At 37.9% G+C, this 19886-nt stretch overlaps 1 protein-coding gene across 29 annotated transcripts in view; it reads left to right on the top strand.

Moving 5' to 3' along the window:
• The window catches only part of Dtna (dystrobrevin alpha), a 345657-nt gene that overhangs the window by 246262 nt on the left and 79509 nt on the right, over positions 1-19886 (top strand). For all 29 annotated transcript variants that reach the window (XM_074070021.1, XM_074070014.1, XM_074070023.1 and 26 more), the window contains 2 exons: positions 7042-7255; positions 17127-17212. In XM_074070021.1, coding sequence (XP_073926122.1) covers positions 7042-7255; positions 17127-17212 — 300 coding nt within the window. The remainder of the gene's footprint in view (positions 1-7041; positions 7256-17126; positions 17213-19886) is intronic.

Below are 19886 nucleotides of genomic sequence, written 5' to 3'. Positions count from 1 at the left end.
TTCAAGATGTTGCATTACCTTTGGTATCAATACAAAAGCATGCTGTTGTATGGATGAGGGAGCCCACTTTGTAGCCAGGTGCCTAGTAGCAGGTGCTCTAGATGGCAATTAAAGCCTGAGAGCTGTTTATTTAGTAAAACACACACAGTGCCATCTAGTGGTAGATAGTCACTATTACATGTCCTAAACAATTGCCCTTATCTAAAGTGATTTGAGAGGGCTCTCAAATCAGTAACACATATATATAATTGCCAGACTTTTAAAACAGACTTCTTAATAACTTCCTAAAGAATCTCAACTTAGTATTTCTCAATGTTCCTATTGAAACAAAAGCTTATGATACATGTTTTTCAATAACAATAATTAATATTATTGATTGCTTATTATGCACCAAGTGCTGTGTTGAGTGCCTTATGGATTATCTCATTTAACCCCCATGATAACACTGTCATGGAGAAATTATTGTTGTTCCCATTTTGCAGATGAAGACATTAAAACTTAAGAATGGTAAGCGACAATGACAGCCAAGAAGGGAAGCCTGTCATGATCCAGCCTCTGCCTGGCATCCTGCTCCCTTCTGCACTGTGTTCACACTTCTTAAAGTAGTGGCTGATTAAATAAAGTGTGCAAGAAGCCTTTATGAAAGAGGGCCTTCCTCTACAGATTTCCAGTTACCCAATATGACAAACTCAATTCAAACTCTACTAAGTCTGAGTTTATGACAACTAAACTGAATCAGTATAAGCTTTGTGACTAGAATGTGGTTTGCATTCCTTTTATATCACCCACATAATATATGATCAAAATTATGTGTAAATTACTTTATTGGACTTGGGTGACTGTGCTAAAACTTAGTTTTGGACTCACAGATCTTATAAATTAGCAATAACATAGTATGGCTTTATATCAGAGTGTGTTTAGTCATTCTAACACTAATAGCTGTCATTTGTTGGGTACCTATTTTGTGCCAAGTCCTGGAGTCAGCACTCATAAATACATTCTCACTTTTAACCTCACTACCACTTTCTCTGGATGGTAGTAGTTTCCTCATTTCTTAAAATAAAAAATGAATATTAAAATTTGTATAGGTGAATTAATTTGCCTCTTCTACAGTTACTAGCAGAGCCATGGGTGAAACCTAAATCATTGTGATTGCAAAATCTGTGTCCTTTCCATCATGACACCCCTGGAAAACAAGCAAAATAAAATGGTACACAACGACAGGATTTTTTTCTGCATCCTACCATTGCCATGTGTAAGTGTCACTGCCTCCTACTTGAACTAAAACAATCGGCTCCAGTTACTTCTCACTCCTGCCAGTCCATTCCCATTTCTTACCTCTCATTAAGTCAGAAGCTATATTTCATTTAAAAATATTTATTTATTCACACATTTATTTATTTATTTTTGAGACAAGGTTTCTTTATGTAGCTCAGACTGGCCTGAAACTAACCATGTAGCCCAGGCAGAGCTCTAACCTATGATTCTCTCGGCCCTGCTTCCCAAGTGCTAAGATTACAGGGATGCATCACCATACCCAGCAGAAATATTTTGAAGCTGTACTTCTGATCACGTGGCTGTCCTTTTTAAAATGCAGGTATTCATCTGAAGCATAAGAACCAAAATTCCTCCCCTGGCTACAGTGCTCCTTCAGCCTTTTTTGTCCTTCTGGCTCCATCATATCCATACCATCATCCCATTTTGTATATAGTACCTCGAATGTCATAGTCTGTCATAATTTCTGGTTATCTGCCTGTGTAACAGAGTCATGTCTGTGTCCCCACCAGATTGTTATCTCTCTGAACCATGTCTGTATTGTTGCCTGTAAGCCCTGTACCACAGTGTCTTATAGTTACATGCATAATTATGAAAATTAGCTTTATTTAAATCCTTTATAATTATCTATTCTCACAGGTAGCCAGAATTAGTACTTTATTTTTCCTTATATTGTACTTTCAATGTGCGGAAAACAAATATGGAGCATATTTACTTCAAATAAGTTTCATATGATTTTTAGATATTTTCTTTGCAGTAACAATAAATAATAGTTTCCTGTGTGACATGCCCTATTCCAAGTGTTTCCTCATTGTGATCAAATGAGGGCAGTCACTATTGTCAGTCCCATTGTTCCAAGGTGAAATATCAAAGAAATTTAGTTACTTCACTGATGATGTGTCCAAGATTCAAACCACCCCTTGTGTGAGCCTTCACAATGGAACCATATCATCCCATTTAAAATCAAATATGTCCACAGAAAACCCTGCTTCTCTGTCACTTCTTTGTCATCTTTCCTCTTAGCAGCTCCTATGATGTTAAGGCACTGTGATGAGTGCTAGAGATGTGAATGGTTATCACAGCACACATAGTCTCACGCTGTGATACATATGATACAGAAACAGATAACCAGCTTGTCCACAAACTCCACTAGGTGCTGTTATGAGGAAGAATGAGGTTCTAAGGCACTACACGGGAGAGGTATAAAACCTGGAGGTGGGGGATTCAGAAAGGGAGTAGTGATGAATGAGACATAATTGAGAAATAAATAGAGCCTACATTTAAAAACAAAAACTTTGAAAACCATCTTTTGATTTCAAATTAATGAGAAGTTATTAAAGGACTTTAAACAGCATATAAGTGACATTTCAGCTGGGTACCAGTGGCTCACACCTTGTAATCCTAATACTTAGGAAGCTGACATCAGGAGGATCTTGGTTCAAGCCAGCCTGGGCAAATATTTCTTGAGACACTATCACCAAATAACTAGAGAAAATAGACTGGAGGTATGGCTCAAGCAGTAATGTACCCATTTTGCAAGCATGAAGTCCTGAGTTCAAACCCCACTCCCACCATCTACAGTTCAGAAATCACTTCAGATAAAGAATATACAAAGAATTGGAGTGAGAAAAAAATGAAGACAGAAGTGACTCAGATAACCATGCCATTTCTCTGGGAGTACCTTCTTGGTAAATTGAAAAATTATATAAATAATGATAGGAAACACAAATATTTTCCTTAATTAACATTTTTATATACACAAAGATTATAAATTTAAACTTAAATCTGAGTTTTTCCAAAACTAATAAATACTTAAATATTTCAGTTGGGGGGTGATTTGTGTTTATCTGCACCAAACCAAAGAGATACCAATATTTTTTCTTTTTCTTCCTATAAAATATAATGTGTATATACCAGTCATTACCACTCTTTATTTCATCATTGCATTTAGGAAATAACATTCCCATTTTACAGAAAAGGAAAGTAAGGCTAGAAGTCTCCAAAGACTAAGAGATTATGCACTTGAAGTAGAGCAGCCTATTTGGAATTCCTAAACCAGTGCTCCTTGAGGTTAAGCACAAGTCTCTTCCCTTCTTATAAACATTATTTTAAGAAATTATTAAAAGCAAGAGGAAACAAAAAAAACTATTTTTGTTGGTTGGGAAATTTGTACAATCTGCTTATCTTTTAATCCATATAAAGTTAGTTATAAGAGCCAGACTTTTGAGTTTTTGTTTTCCATTATGCCTATTTTAGTAATAAGAAGGTCTGAACAGACTGTTGTGGACTCTCAGAGTCCAGAAATCCCGTAGTTAAACTTGGAGAATAGAATCTGACTTCAAAGGACTTTGTTTGTTGGGAGAACTGTTGTTTGTTTAATTGCTGATAAAGTTCTATAAGGACAGCAAGAAATCACAGAATCTGTTCAGAGAAACAAAGTGAAGGAAAAAGCTAAGAAAACACGTCACGTAGTTCAATGCCAGGTACTCGTTGTAGGAGCTCAGTAGATTTTTTTTTATTGTTTTATTATTCATATGTGCATACAAGGCTTGGGTCATTTCTCCCCCCTGCCCCCACCCCCTCCCTTACCACCCACTCTGCCCCTTTCTTCTCCCCCCAACCCCCCTCAATACCCAGAAGAAACTATTTTGCCCTTATCCCTAATTTTGTTGAAGAGAGAGTATAAGCAATAATAGGAAGGAACAAGTGTTCCTGGTTGAGATAAGTATAGCTATACAGGGAGTTGACTCACATTAATTTCCTGTACGTGTGTGTTGCCTTCTAGGTTAATTCTTTTTGATCTAACCTTTTCTCTAGTTCCTGGTCCCCTTTTCCTATTGGCTTCAGTTGCTTTTAAGGTATCTGCTTTAGTTTCTCTGCGTTAAGGGCAACAAATGCTAGCTAATTTTTTAGGTGTCTTACCTATCTTCACCCCTCCCTGTGTGCTCTCGTTTTTATCATGTGCTCAAAGTCCAATCCCCTTGTTGTGTTTGCCTTTGATCTAATGTCCGCATATGAGGGAGATCATACGATTTTTGGTCTTTTGGGCCAGGCTAACCTCACTCAGAATGATGTTCTCCAATTCCATCATTTACCAGCGAATGATAACATTTCATTCTTCTTCATGGCTGCATAAAATTCCATTGTGTATATAGATACAACATTTTCTTAATCCATTCGTCAGTGGTGGGGCATCTTGGCTGTTTCCATAACTTGGCTATTGTGAATAGTGCCGCAATAAACATGGATGTGCAGGTGCCTCTGGAGTAACCTGTGTCACAGTCTGTTGGGTATATCCCCAAGAGTGGTATTGCTGGATCAAATGGTAGATCAATGTCTAGCTTTTTAAGTAGACTCCAAATTTTTTTCCAGCGTGGTTGTACTAGTTTACATTCCCACCAACAGTGTAAGAGAGTTCCTTTTTCCCTGCATCCCCGCCAACACCTGTTGTTGGTGGTGTTGTTAATGATGGCTATTCTAACAGGGGTGAGGTGGAATCTTAGTGTGGTTTTAATTTGCATTTCTTTTATTGCTAGAGATGGTGAGCATTTTTTCATGTGTTTTTTGGCCATTTGAATTTCTTCTTTTGAGAAAGTTCTGTTTAGTTCACTTGCCCATTTCTTTATTGGTTCATTAGTTTTGGGAGAATTTAGTTTTTTAAGTTCCCTATGTATTCTGGTTATCAGTCCTTTGTCTGATGTGTAGCTGGCAAATATTTTCTCCCACTCTGTGGGTGTTCTCTTCAGTTTAGAGACCATTTCTTTGGATGAACAGAAGCTTTTTAGTTTTATGAGGTCCCATTTATCTATGCTATCTCTTAGTTGCTGTGCTGCTGGGGTTTCATTGAGAAAGTTCTTAACTATACCTACTAACTCCAGAGTATTTCCTACTCTTTCCTGTGTCTACTTTAGAGTTTGTGGTCTGATATTAAGATCCTTGATCCATTTTGAGTTAATATTGGTATAGGGTGATATACATGGATCTAGTTTCAGTTTTTTGCAGACTGCTAACCAGTTTTCCCAGCAGTTTTTGTTGAAGAGGCTGTCTTTTCTCCATGGTATATTTTTAGCTCCTTTGTCAAAGACAAGTTGGTTATAGTTGTGTGGCTTCATATCTGGGTCCTCTATTCTGTTCCACTGGTCTTCATGTCTGTTTTTGTGCTAGTACCATGCTGTTTTTATTGTTATTGCTTTGTAATATAGTTTGAAGTCAGGTATTGTGATGCCTCCAGCATTGTTCTTTTGACTGAGTATTGCCTTGGCTATTTGTGGCCTCTTGTGTTTCCATATAAATTTCACGGTAGATTTTTCAATCTCTTTAATGAATGTCATTGGAATTTTGATGGGAATTGCATTAAACATGTAGATTACTTTTGGGAGTATAGACATTTTTACTATGTTGATTCTACCAATCCATCGTTGTAGGAGCTCAGTAGATTTAAAAAAAAAAAATAGTGTCAGAGGTGAACAAAGAGGTAGGAGACAAAAAGTAAGGAGTTGTTAGTGAAAAAACAAACATTGTGTGAACAGTTCTGGGGAACCGAAACATATGTATATGCTTCATTGAGAAAAGACAAAGTATTTATTTGCAAATGCAAAAGTGTTGTGAAAAGCAAACCTTAAACTTGGTGAAGATGTGGAAGAACAGGTACTTGCACACACTACTGGTGGAAATGTGGAATGGTACAACTACTTTGAAAACTTGTGTGTATGCCTCCCATTCAACCCAGCCTCTTTACTTGTGAGTATTTAGTGAAATACTACTCAGGAATGAGAGGGTCAAACTATTGATATATGCAACACAGTGGAATCTCAGAACAGTTGCACCACATAAAAGCATCCAAATGAAGAAAGAGTGCATGTCACATGATTCCAGTCACTTAGAATTCTACAAAACTGTGATAGAAAACAAGCAGATCCAGGTTGCCTGTTTGATGGGGATGGGTAACAGGTGAGTACAAGGAAAATGATCAAGCTGATGGACATATTTGTTGTCTTGGGGTGACGATGTTTACTGAAATGTCATAACAATACTCCAAAACAAACAGGAAAAGAACAGAAATAGATTTCTTGTATCCTAGTGGAAAGCAGTCATGACTTAACTTAGATTAGCTAGTTAGTGATGTAGCCAGGAAACTTCTTGCTCTTAACCAAGCAGGTTAAACAATCTGTGACTAGTTCTGCTGCTGCATTGCATAGAGAACTTCCCTTTTTTCCTGACTACTTTAACTTTCTTTTTAAAAAAGTTCAAACAACATACTGCTATAAGGATACAAATAAATGCAAACATTTTAAATACACAAATGTAATTTTTATATCCTTTCAGACACTAGAGTTTGAGTTTTGATCCCTTCTTTATGAAGGGTCAGTGAGTACAGTGGGAAAATGCTTTGAACCAGATGGACTTGAATTCCGAATGTCAGTAATGTACTTTTGACTCGCTTTGTACCTTTGCATTTGTCAGTTAGCTTCCCTGATCCTCAGTTTTCTCACACATAATAACATAAGGACAGTAACTTTATTTCAAGGGTCATTGTGAAGACTGGAAATAACTACCTATCACAGTATTCAGTAAACCATTTGCTTGCTTTTATGTATTGCACATCAAGCCTGTAGACCATGCACTATCTATACACCTATACTTACATCAGCTCCCACAACAGCTGAGTATGTGAGAAGCCTAGAAAAGCCAGGGCAGATCAACATGTAAAATAATTTTCCTTTCCATGCACTTTGGGCTAATATGTTCACTCTGCTTTAATTGTAGTGCACCTGGTGGACATTTGGAATGTCATAGAAGCATTGCGGGAAAATGCTCTGAACAACCTGGACCCAAACATAGAACTCAATGTGGCCCGCTTGGAGGCTGTGCTCTCCACCATTTTTTACCAGCTCAACAAACGGATGCCAACCACTCACCAAATCCATGTGGAGCAGTCCATCAGCCTTCTGTTAAACTTCCTGCTTGCAGCCTTTGACCCGTAAGCTCCCTCTATCAGTTCTCCTTTTTATGTTGGGTTTTTAGTTCCTTTTACACTTTCTGTGGTCATTTTTTGCAAGTAATTTTCTCTCTTTTCTTCATCAAATGCTTATGTCAATAAATCTCCATGATTGATGTAAACTTTAAAGGCTGTGGAATAGACTAGAGAGCAAAATAGTGCCACAGGACTAGGAGGACAATTGTATTTTATGACCCAACTCTTATTTGACTCCTCCATCCCCTACTTCCTAGCACCTGTGGATACTTGAAAGCATGGCGTGATGGCATGCATGTGGAGCCAGGTTAATGAAGCATGAAGTGAGAGGATGTTTTTAACTCTCTTCTTTGCAAATTGTCCAGGACAGTGTTTCTGAGGTGTCATAACAAGACCCTAGAGCAGACAGAGAAGAAATTGAAAATCATTTCTTGACTAGCTTAGTCAAAGTAACCATGACTTGAGTTAATTGGACTGGTCAATTGTGTGCCACTGTAAAACAGTACAGTGCTGTCCACTGACAACTGTTGAAACACAGCCTCATTATTGAATAATTTCCCCTCATAGAGTCAGAGACCTGCAAAGCTGGCTGACATCTTAAAGACTGTTTGTCCAAATCTCTCATTTTACAGATGAACAACTGAAGCACAAAGACATTGTCACTTTTCCAGTCTCACAGTTATGGTAGTGACAGAGTAGGGACTTTGGCTTATTTTCCAAGGTATCTGTGACAGCCTCCTGAAATGCAAAAAATTCCCACAAATTACATTATCTGCCTGAGATTTCAAAAGGGCTTTGCCCACACCTTGCAGTCTGAACAAAGCCTTATCACCTCTGCTTTCGCCACTTGTTCTGAATATTTAAAAGGAAAATTGCTAACCTGACCTTTTGGCAATCACATTTTCAGACTCCCTGAAGATTTTCCTTAGTTTCTTTGTCTGACCAATGTTTAGAAGCATTTAACTCAGCAATGGAGATGTTACAGCCAAGCTAATGTCATTATGCTACTCACCAAAATCACCAGCTGTCACTTTGCAATCTAGAGTGATAGTAGAACAGTTCCTGCTTGGTTTTGCCAGCATTCATTATCATCTCCATGATGTTTGTATTGTAAGAAATTCTCAAGGTTTTAGAAGGAGCAGTCCAGCTTGGTAGATTCCTTGCTTCACCTATGCAGGTTCCAGAACTAAATGTTCTGCTATAGTGGGGGAGAGAGGACTGTGGATCCACATGGCAGGTGGCAGAATGGAACCAGGCCATGAAATTTCTATAACAGCACTTCCATCCTGGGCCCTTAACAAGACCACGGCAGGTTTCAGACTTGCCACCAAATACTTCATGGGACTTGTTTTAAGTATGTGTTAGTTAGCTTTCTGTTACAGTGACAAAATACCTGAGGCAGTCAACTTATAAGGAGGAAAGATTTATTTGAGCTCACAATTTTAGAGGTTTCAGTCCATGGTTGCTTGTCCCCATTGCTTTGGGGCCTGTGATGAGGCAATGTATCATGGTGGGCACATGTGACAGAGAAGGTCAGTTCAACTTACGATGGCTAGGAAACAGAGAGAGAGAGAGAGGAAGGTGCCAGGGTCCTAATATCTGCTTTAAGGACCCCCAGTAACCTAACTTCCTTCCACTATGCCTCACTTCCTAAAGGTTCCACCACCTGCCAAAAGTGCCATAGGTTGGTGACCAAGCCTGTAATATATGGAGTTTTAGGAAGCAGGAGAGTTGGATTAAAGATCTAATTCATAGCAAAATGTAATGGTAGAAAACACATAAAGAGAAATATAATTTCCCAATAAGTTCTGGAGTGTTTCTGGAAGACCTATGGATCAAAGTTAAGGAATAATTTGTATCCACTGCATAAATACAGAAACAGGACCAGATTAACAATAGAGAAGGAGGTGTTTGTGAACTAATATGGCACTCAAACTAAAAGAGTTAAATGTTTCACTTTTTTTTTTTTTGGTGGTAGAAGGGTTTTGAACTCAGGGCCTCCTGCTACCTAAATGTTTCACTTTTGTTGAGAAATATAGTTGGATTGTTTCAAAAGACAGAGGTATTAATGTTCCCTAGATAGTTACCGATAATATACTAAATCATTTCAAGACTGGTGAATGCTAATGTAAGGACTAAATGTAAGGACCAAGATAAGAAGCAATTCACACAACTGTTCAGAAGAAATGTTTATTTATTGACTACTCTTCTTATAAATAGGAAAGCCCCTGTTGTATATTTTGATGATCTCAATTATAGGATTTGTAAATGCATCCACATAGAGAAATCTCATTGCAGAGATTTATAAACATGTCCACATCAAGATGCTGGATCTGGATACTTCTGATTTCTCTCTCTTGACATAGCTAATGTGTCCAGGCAGTGCTATAGTACTCAGATTTTCCATCTGATAGCTTTTGGAATTTTGATGTGAAATGTATGCCATCAGGAAGTACAAGTAACTGGAAATGTAATTTAGAAATGAATATAAGAAGAGAAACTTAAGAATAAAATGAATGTTTGACTCTCTTTCTTATAATAGTAAACCTCTGTTTACCCAAATGAGCTCCAGTATGGAAATCTGATGTCACTTCCTAACACCCATCATAGAGTCCAAGTGTTTAAGACAGACTTCTATATTTTGGCACAGATGAATGAGCCTGATTCTAGTAAAACAAAGATGTACCACTGCTATTATAGAATTACTGAAACATTTAGAGGATTTTCTCCCATTTGCTTTATTTTAATTGGACATTTAAAACAGAGAAAATCCAAAATAAAAAAAAGTAGAGATGACTTCCAAACCTGGACCCTAAAGAGGTTATGTTTAAAAAAAAAAAAGAAAGACAGTGTAGCAATTTAAATTCATGAATAAGAACTTGTATTCAAAGAAACTTGCTCATTCTTTTGGCAGAGCCTTTAAAATTCACCAGACTCAGCCAGTTGGACTCTGAAATGGTGATCAAAGCCCACTTCATGTGGATGTATCCGTGGAAACCAAATTCACCTTCCCACAATCATAGTTCCCCAAGAATAGAATTTCCCACACCTCCCAAAAATCTGGACCTTAGTTCTCATACAAGGATGCTTCCTGTAGACAATAATCAGTTTCATGGCTGCAAAGTTTCTCCATTCTTTGGCCAAGTTAGTCTCTTAGGAAGATACGGTACATAGCTACATATGTAGGGTGCCTCATGCAATGTTAGGGGGTAGCACTTGACTCCAATGGTCGGTGTCCAGACTTGCCACTCTGTCCTGAAGAGACAGTCCCTTGAGTCTAAGATGATTTCTTCATTACTTTCCTTCTAAAACCGGCTGTTTCCCTGGGGTGGAAGGGGCTCAGCTTGGGAAAAATTACAGCCAACTTCTAAGCAGATCCCCACAGACACAAGCTGCCTTTTCCAGGGTCTCTGTGGAAACGGATGCATCTGCCTGAAAAGTAAGGGAAAAGAGGTATCAGAAGGAGCAGGGGCTGAGAAGTAAGGAGGTATATTAAAAAATAGCCAGAGCTTGGGCCAGGCTCTTCCTCTTATCTCCTCTGCATCTTCAGAAGTGACCTGTCACCTTTCCTTCTTTACTGCCAGTAGCCACCCACCTGCAGCACTGTCCCTCAGAATCCACTGACTTACTGGCACAGCCTTTGCTCTCACTTCTGTACATCCAACGGTGGGGGTGGGTCTTTCTGAAGTGTTAGAGGGGTCTTTACTGTTGTTATTATCTGCTAGGAAATAGAGAGTAACTCAAAAGAAAAACAACATGATAGAAGGTACAAATGAAAATACTTCTGAAAACTCTATAAAGCACAGCCTTTTTGAGAGGTGTGGTTACCAATGCTGATAGTCTGTGGAGCCCTTCATCTCTCATGGTCCTTTTCCAGATCCCACTGTTCCTTCCACAAGATTCTACTATTCTCTTCAATGAATGACTACTTATATGACTTCATCCCATCAGCTGCTTTAGGATGGGACTCTGGTTTATTCTTCTCCATATGAGCAGTCCATGAGACCATACCTAGCACAAGAATGAATTGAGCAGAAATCAAAGGTTGACCTTTCTTAGCTCTTGTCATACACATTTCCTTTCATTCTTTCTCTGAGATTAAGTTCTCTTTAATCTCTACTAAATTACCAACACTAGTGAGTACTACTCACTTAAATTCATACCCTCTGTACCAGGTGTTTAACAGCTAACAATATAGACGATTCTCTTTTCACAAGCTTCTCTTACTTTCTCGCTACTTCTCTAGGAAACACTAACCACAACATCAACCTTGACCTAAACTTATTTCAATTCAGTAATATGTTTCCTCTTAGAACATTTTCTCATTAAGTAGATCCTGCCACAGTAGTTTTATTTTTAGCAAATATCATTTCCATACATATTCAGTCATTCAAAACTCATAGTAGGATGGTGACAAATATTAAATGGATTGACTATTTTCCTGTTTGCAGGAGTCAAGCTGTGCTTTTAATATCAATTCTTTAGTGGTAATATAATAATTATAATAATATCTAACAGATATTCAACATTTACTGCTTACCAACAATCCCACTAATTTAGCTCTGTATTATTGTCAGAATGTTCCCAGTGGAAGAAGTGTTGAAGCTGAGACATGGAAAGGTTAAATAATTCATAGGTCATAAAGCTTCATACTAAATGAGGTGAATGAAGAAAAGATCTTTTCATTTTAGGAATAGGTTTGAATTCCACGCTCCTCGTGCTTTCTGTTTCATTTTTTCTCACATGAGAATTAATGTACTTTTTTATCTCAGACTTACCTTGCTTGTTATAAAATATTAAGATTATACTTGTAAACTTTCTAGTCTATGAAATTTAGACACATTTGACAGAGTGTCTGCAAGAGAAATATTTGGATTTTAGTTTTATATTATAACATTAGAGTCAGCTTTAGGACAACTACCCAGCATGACAGATCCATCATATGATAATCTTATGTAGAGAATACAAACTCCCAGCATTTTCTCTGTGTGACATATCACACGTGGCAGAGCCATCTGAACAGCCATTCCCACTGCTGAGTCCCCAGCACCCTGAAAGAGACCACGGCACCCTTTCAAATGTGGAGATATGAAATGATCCTGGAACTCTGCCAAAACACTTCTGCCTTTTGAATTTTAAAAAGAATTCTGATATTTAATGCAAAGGGAGTACAAAGTACACAGCCATTTCTCTGTGCACCAACAAAATGTATTGTTCATGTTTGAGACTATATGGATGTGTGACAGCAAAGGAAAGAGAAGAATTTTATAAAAGGCAAATGTTCTTTTCTTCTATTATCTACTTGGCTACAACGAGATATTTAAAGCAGTGTCCATTTGGCTTGGTGGTTTTTTTTTTTCTTAGCACATCCTAAATTTAAGATGTCCATAGAATGTTCTCTATTAACTACAATTTTGTCTTACTGAAAAACACTTTGTTCAAGATTTGTATATGTTGATAAAATAGAATTGTTTTTCAAAGAATTTCCATAATTGCAAATAAATTGAACATCCTTGATGTCACTCATCTCTTATCAGACTTACACTTATGATAAGTAGCAGATGGAATTTTAAGAGGTTTAAGGGAGACACCCCAACAGTATTGGCCCCTCTCATTCTGGAGTCCCTGGGAAATTCACCTGACCTGGGTGAGTTTGCCTAGATTTTTGGTAACATTGCAGAAAGTACAAAGAGATGCCAGGACCAAATAAAGGGTTTCTGTTTGATCAGAGGTTAATTCTACTACCCCACAAACAAGAATAAGTATGTATGTCATCACCTTTAAATTCAAGGCATCATAGAGCAGCACAATTGAATATTAAGATCAAAAAGTCAATCCTTGTAATTTTACTCACTTTGTATTTGTCAATCTAAATCTTACATAGTAAATTTGAATGTTTTATCCATTTGTGCATTCATTAATTTAACATAATTAACATAACATAACATTAATTTAACATATTAAGAAGAGCCTGTTATGTGCTAGGTGCTGTGATAGGCTGAGAATAAAGGATAAGGAATACAAGATAGGTGAGAGGAGATGCCTTTATTTTTATTATGAGTCAAACTTTGACATAATCCATTTTTTTAGTGCAGACACTAAACAAGTAACCATGTGTATTTTAGCCAAAGAATAATTGCTTTCCTCTTTCCATTTTCAACCAGTTGTCCACTAGAAAAATTGGCAAGTTTGCAGAGTGCATCAACAAAGTGCAAAGAGGAATAAAATGTTGATTTATGAAGCAACTACAGTTTGTAACTTTGATATCTTTCTTAGACTTGCCTGGTTTTCTGAAATACCTTGTTGGGTATTAATCGAATGCCACTAGAACCATTTAATTGGATATCAAGCTGGGAGAGAAAAGCAAAATTTGTACAGGCAAAGGCTCCTAAATAATTGGCTTAAAACCAGAATATATTCAATTATGCCAGAGGACAACAGTGGAAAAGATGAGTAAAGTATACATCATGCATTCTGTTCTCCCTCGACATGGAAGGGAAAAACACTACAATTAGGGGGAAAATTTTTTATTTTTTAAAATAAAATTATTTTAATGAAAATAACATGCCAATTGTAATTTCTTTTTAAAGCTTTTCGGTGCCTTTCACCCTCCTAAAGAACCAACTGCACGGCTTTAGTTCACAAAATGCTTATGTGGCCGTGTCATTAATTACTGACTCCCAAATCTGTGCCTCTAACGCGTGCGCTGCGAAGTGTGCAGCCCTTTCAAGCACATCTGGCTCAGTTCGGTCTTTTCGAGGTGGCGATCAGGAAACCGAAGGAGCACTGTCATAGCTTTTAATGAAAGCAAGAGTATGGACTTTGTGTGCTCTTCCTACGTTTCCCTTCCCCGGCTGCTAGGGAGGATGGATTTCCTCTTCTGCACCCTTCCTCAGGTCTACTGCTTGAGAAAGGCTTACCTCCCACATGGCATAGGTGTAGTTGTACTACCTCACTCTTGGGGGCGCTGTTGTGCACGTACTGATTTTGGAACAGCATGCTAATTTCTTGTTTCTTTGCGCAAGGTTCCTGAGAGCTTCCTGTTTTGTTTTTCTGTCCTCCTGAATTTATATAACAATATAAATAACAATTTATGGTGAGCATAGCTCTTACATGTCTCCATTTGGGATGTACCACCACCTCTCTACTCCTTTGTTCCTGTGTCAATGCCAGTTCTTTTTTCACAACAAAATGGAAGCCCTCATCCCAAGGTGACTTTGTTTAAGCAATCAGCTTTAATATAGAACTTGGTCAAAGGCCTTTAGAAAACCTTTCCCCTCTTTTGTTCCATTCTGTTACATCTAAAAAAGACCCATTTGCTTTTACTATTTACATCTTAGGTGGAACTGTTCTCAGTTGTAGAACTGGTCATATCACTCACTCCTTAAAGAGTTATCCAATGCCTGGGATGACAAGGTTTGAACTCAGCTCTTACAGTGAGCTCCTCATGATCTAAATCCCTGTCCAGGCCATGAGTCCTTCTTCCTGACAGGGGTCACATTTGCAATCTGTCACACTGGCTTGCATAACAATAGATTCCAGCAGCCTAATTTCACCCTTGAGTTCCTGCAACTCTCATTCAGCTGCCCTCCAGTTGGTGATTTCTCTGGATTTATGGTGTCGATTTGGCAGAATATGTCTGATACAACTACTGTTGAATTTAATGTCATCAATCTTCCCTTTCTAGGAAAAATATAGGATTGGCAATTTCTCTATGATCTTCTTTATTAAAAACTAAGGTTTAGTATCCATTTATTAATGTAAGATATATATTGATCACAAACTGAGTGAGATGAACGTGCTAAGCACTGGAAATTCAGAAGAATCATCTCTGTCCTCAAGGATCTCACAGTGTGGAGTTGAGTCACATTGTAGATATGTAAATAAGCAAATCAAAGTCACTTCATGTGATAAGTAAAAAGAGAAGTGGGGAATGATTGTTTCCCCATCCAAGAGAAAAGCTGTTTTCAGAGTGGGTGAATAACAGCATTAATCAGTGTCCTGAAGACAGGACAGAAGGTATCCCAGGCAGACTGTAGTGGAGAGGGCAGGGGGCAGGAGGGATTGAACAGTGTGATTGTGGTGTGCACTGCAACAAAAGAAATGATAACAGGTAAGATGGAGAAGACTGTTAGGTATGCCATGAGAAAAAGTTAGAACTTCTTCCTGTGGGCAGAAAGAGGCAATGAGGGTTTTAAACACTGGAATAATTCAGCAAATTTGTGACATGTGTATGCAAGCAGAGAGATCATTTTGGAGGTCATTAGTGTTGAAGCAAGGGTTGATGGAAGCAATGACAGTAGAAATGGACACAATACATAGTTAACAGGTGCATTTGAGTCTCTTAAACATTTGTTCAGGATGGTAGTGAATTAAGGAAGTCAAGAGTGACCTCTGCCCTAGAATTTGTTTTTGGGTAACTAGGTACATGGTAGTTCTAGCATCTGCGCGAGAGATGTAGGAGGGAAAGCAGTTAGCTTTAGGGTTGGTCTGAGTAATAGGGAAAGGTTCTGTAAAGTTCTATTGTGAACATACAAGGTTTGGCATGAGATAACCACATGGAGATTTCCAAAGTAATTGCCTAAGCGTGATGCTCAGGCTTAAAAATATACTAGGAAAATCACTAGCATAGGATTCAGTCAGTTTTGTATTCTGGCTAGCTGTATTTCAGTTACTATGCTAAGACTGATAGCAGCAAAGAGAAATAACTAATGACCCTCCTCTAGAGTCTAGCAAGGAACAAATACACAATTATTTATTATATGTTGCTCTTCCAATATATCAATCATAAGAATCTTAAATTCATATGAATGACTTATTCTATGTACTAAAGTCTTGTCAATACACTTTATTTAACTTTCAGCCACATTATTATTAAATAACTCTCTTGATCATTCTTATTCATATGCATGTATGAAAATCAGAATGATGAACTCTGTTAAAAATTGTTCAAAAAGAAGAGGGATTAAAGAGGAATAGAGGGGGAAATTTGATGTTACATTATATGCATGAATGGCAATATCACAATGAAAGCCCTCTGTACAATTAATATTTACTCATAAAAAGAATGAAAGAATAGCAACCATAAAATAAGGAATTACTACTGTGATATTCTTTCTGATTCCAAGAATATAAGAACAAACAGTTTACTGCAATGGAAAATAGTTTCACTGACACATTGTATTTCTTACAGTATGTGCTTTATATCACATTTTGTGAAGAATACATTTTTTTATACTTCCTAAATCAATTACGATTTGAAAGTATTTGTGTCATTTTAGGTAGAAATAGAACTATTCAAACAGAGCTCTGCTTTTGCCTCTTTAAAATACTGGTTGACTTTGAAAAGTAACTATATCACATAAGCACAGTTGGCTTGTGGGATGAAAATGATAGCTGAAAAACATATGTGATTAAAAAAACCCCATTGTTACCCTAACTTCAAATGCAGAAATTCACTGACAAAAAAAAAATCTGATGTTTCTAAAGCCAGTTTAAATAAATTATAGAGATTGGCGTCATCATGCACAAAATTATTATATGAAACGTAAAGGGAAAAGCATATTCTGTTAACTTAAATTCATAGTTAGCTAATGCATATCCCTTTGGCTACCAGCCCATGTTTTGAGCAGGTGACATATACAAAGAATAAACTAGAAGATGCTGATGCCTCTTGAAAAAAAGAAAACATTGCATAGTCAGTTTTTCAAAAGTGTGCATTGAATTGTATTCATATTTTTCTAAAATGGATGTGCTCACATAATGCGTGCAACCACATATCCTGTGATTTCTACAAAAAAGAAAATGTCAAGCTTCATTATTGGAAGTACTCCAAATGACATTGTGTGTTTTTTTTTTCTCTATTATCATTAAACAGGGAAGGCCATGGTAAAATTTCAGTATTTGCTGTCAAAATGGCTTTAGCCACCCTGTGTGGAGGGAAGATCATGGACAAATTAAGATGTAAGTTATTATTCTTCGTGTCTCTCTGCTTGTCTCTGCTATGCACCATGTTCCCTCTCCCTGATTCCTGCCATGTTCCCCTACTAGCTGTGTCTTTCCTCATTCTGTGGGAGCTGTTTAAAATGCCATCTTCTTTGATCCTTGGATTTTTGTCATAGAGCTCTTTCCGTATTAGGTAAATGTTAGTGGAATAAGTATATCCCTCTACTTATGTATTATTACTTATAAATTGTTGAGTATCACCAACTAGATTCTTTCTAATACTAAAACAAGGTAAATATTCTTAATTCAATTACACCTGAGTAGCTAATCAGTGTAAGGACCCAAAGCCAGACTGGGCAACCTTCCCCTATGAGCACTCCAAGACGAAAGCTCCTGGCACCTTTCCTCTTTCTTCTCAGGCAGAGCTACTTGAGCCTCAAAGACTCCAGAGCTGACATGACCAGAGTATCGGCATAGGCATTGCATGGAGACAGTGTAGACAGAATTAAACGGATGCCAATTAAACTGTGATAGCTAAAGGACATCAAGGGATAACGAGCCCTTGTGAACATTTTGTCACTAAATGTGGCACAGTTTGTTAACCAACAACACAATAGAATTATTTTGTAGTTGTCAGTGCTTGTCTGTTTGCTTTAGTTAAAGAAGTTGAGACCCAGAGTGTTAAATCACATAACTAAAATGGTACCAGGATTTGAGCCCTGACTTTTTTTTTTTCTACACCAGTTGTTCTCAAATTTTAGTACACATCAGAATTACCTGGAGGACTTTTTTTTTTATGGTACTGGAGTTTGAACTCAGAACCTCTTGTGTAGTAGGCAGGCACTCTACCACTTGAGCCACTCCACCAGCCCCCTTGGAGGACCTTTTTTTTTAAAACAGACTTTCTGATACAATATTTCACAATTTCTGATTCAGTAGACTCAGTTTATAGTAATGCTGATGCTGCTCTTTAAAGCAAAAGTCCCATTTGGCCCTTCCTCTTACACTAAATATTATGAGTTTGGGTTATAATGTTATGTTAGGAAGGACCCTGCCATAGCAATTGAGAGTTCCAGGTTGAAAGCCCAGCCCTGTGGCTGATTTGATGAGTTACGCCACTGATGTTACTTCACTTGATTAGTCCTCAGCTTCCTATCACATCCCAAATTTGGGGATTTTATTAAATACCATAGGGTCCCTCCTGGGAGCAAACATCTGACTCAGTCAGATGAGGCTATTTTCTCCTCTGCTGCCTGTCAACTTGAGAGTGTATCTCTTCCTTCTTGGTCAACAAGAGGGGAAAAGAGAATGAAGATCTAGGCAAACCGTTGCTCCTTTGGAATTCCCCAGAGGTGCTGCAAGGAAGATTTCTTGTTGGTCCAGTGCATAAGTGGAAGGCACCTCAAGGCCCAGGTAACCACCCAGCTTCCCTCACTTCCAGAGACTTCCTTTCATGAAATAGTCAAATACACCAGAATTCAGAGAAGCCAAGCAGACCTTACAACACTCAGTTGACTTTCTCTTTGGATAGCCTGCAAGAAGATATAGAAAATGAAAACTATCTACCTCAGTGCTTGATTGAGAGATAATGGCCCAATTAGAAGGTGCTGAGGATGGAAGCAATGACCTTTTTTAAAAAGAAATGCCAGGAGGCTTTTCCTTCAAGATGAGGCTGAGAAGAAAAAGTGCAGCAATATAGCCTAAAACAGAGAAGAAACCCTTGAGGAACTTGCCTGCTGACCTCATGTCATAAATCATCATTTATGTTTATGTTGATGACAATTAATGTTAAAAAAATATTTTTTGAGAAACATTTTCCAAATACTTACCCAATATTATATTATTGCATACCTGGATAAAAGAACTACATATTAAAATTAGTTTGAGGAAAACTGACAAAAAACAGTTTTCTAAACTTTAGAATTCCTCCAAACCTTTTCTGTATCAGGTTAAGCCTGTGCTCTAGGACCACACTTCACATCCTCCCTGTCACTTTTCCTCAGTTTCGGATTTCATCCTCCTGCTGGAGGGGAAGCCTCGAGCAGTTTCAGTAGTCATCTCACTCCAGCCTTTAAGGCTCATTGCCCATCTCAGACTAAACCACTTACTGACCACTACTGACCACAGTGGGCATGATCAAGAATCCACTTTCACCTTCTAAGCTGAGAAGGGCCACTCTTTCTTTAGCCCATGAACAAATGTAGGGCCACTAAACACAAAGGGGATGGTTGTTAAGCAAGCAACTAACAATGTCCTCATAGTTACAAAGCACAAGCTAGCTGTGAGCAGATCTTTACCAGTTACTGAAGGAGGGTGTGTAATTGGTATAGTACTTTTTCCTCAACCTATCCCATTCCCTCCAAAAACAGCACAGTCAGTGAGCAAAGCAGGCCTGCTCTCTAGTGACCAAAGTCAGTCAGTCCTTTTCAGTACAGCAAAGGAAGCAACCACAGCAGGAATCCTACTGGAGATAGACTGTGGTCTCCAGTCTCTGGAAATAAGTCTTACCACATCACAAATTCTGTAGAAAAACAGAGGGCATGACCATGATGCAGAGTCAGTCTTCATACAGATAATCCCAGGAAGATGATTTTAGTGACTTCTAGATAACTTGGTTGAAAACAACTTGACCAAAACCAATTTAGCTGAAATCAGTTTGGGTCAAAGACTCTCTCCACAATGTCAATCTGTC

The sequence above is a fragment of the Castor canadensis genome, chromosome 4 (assembly GCF_047511655.1).
Source record: "Castor canadensis chromosome 4, mCasCan1.hap1v2, whole genome shotgun sequence".
NCBI lineage: Eukaryota > Metazoa > Chordata > Mammalia > Rodentia > Castoridae > Castor > Castor canadensis.
This window is presented reverse-complemented; position numbering and strand designations above follow the sequence as displayed.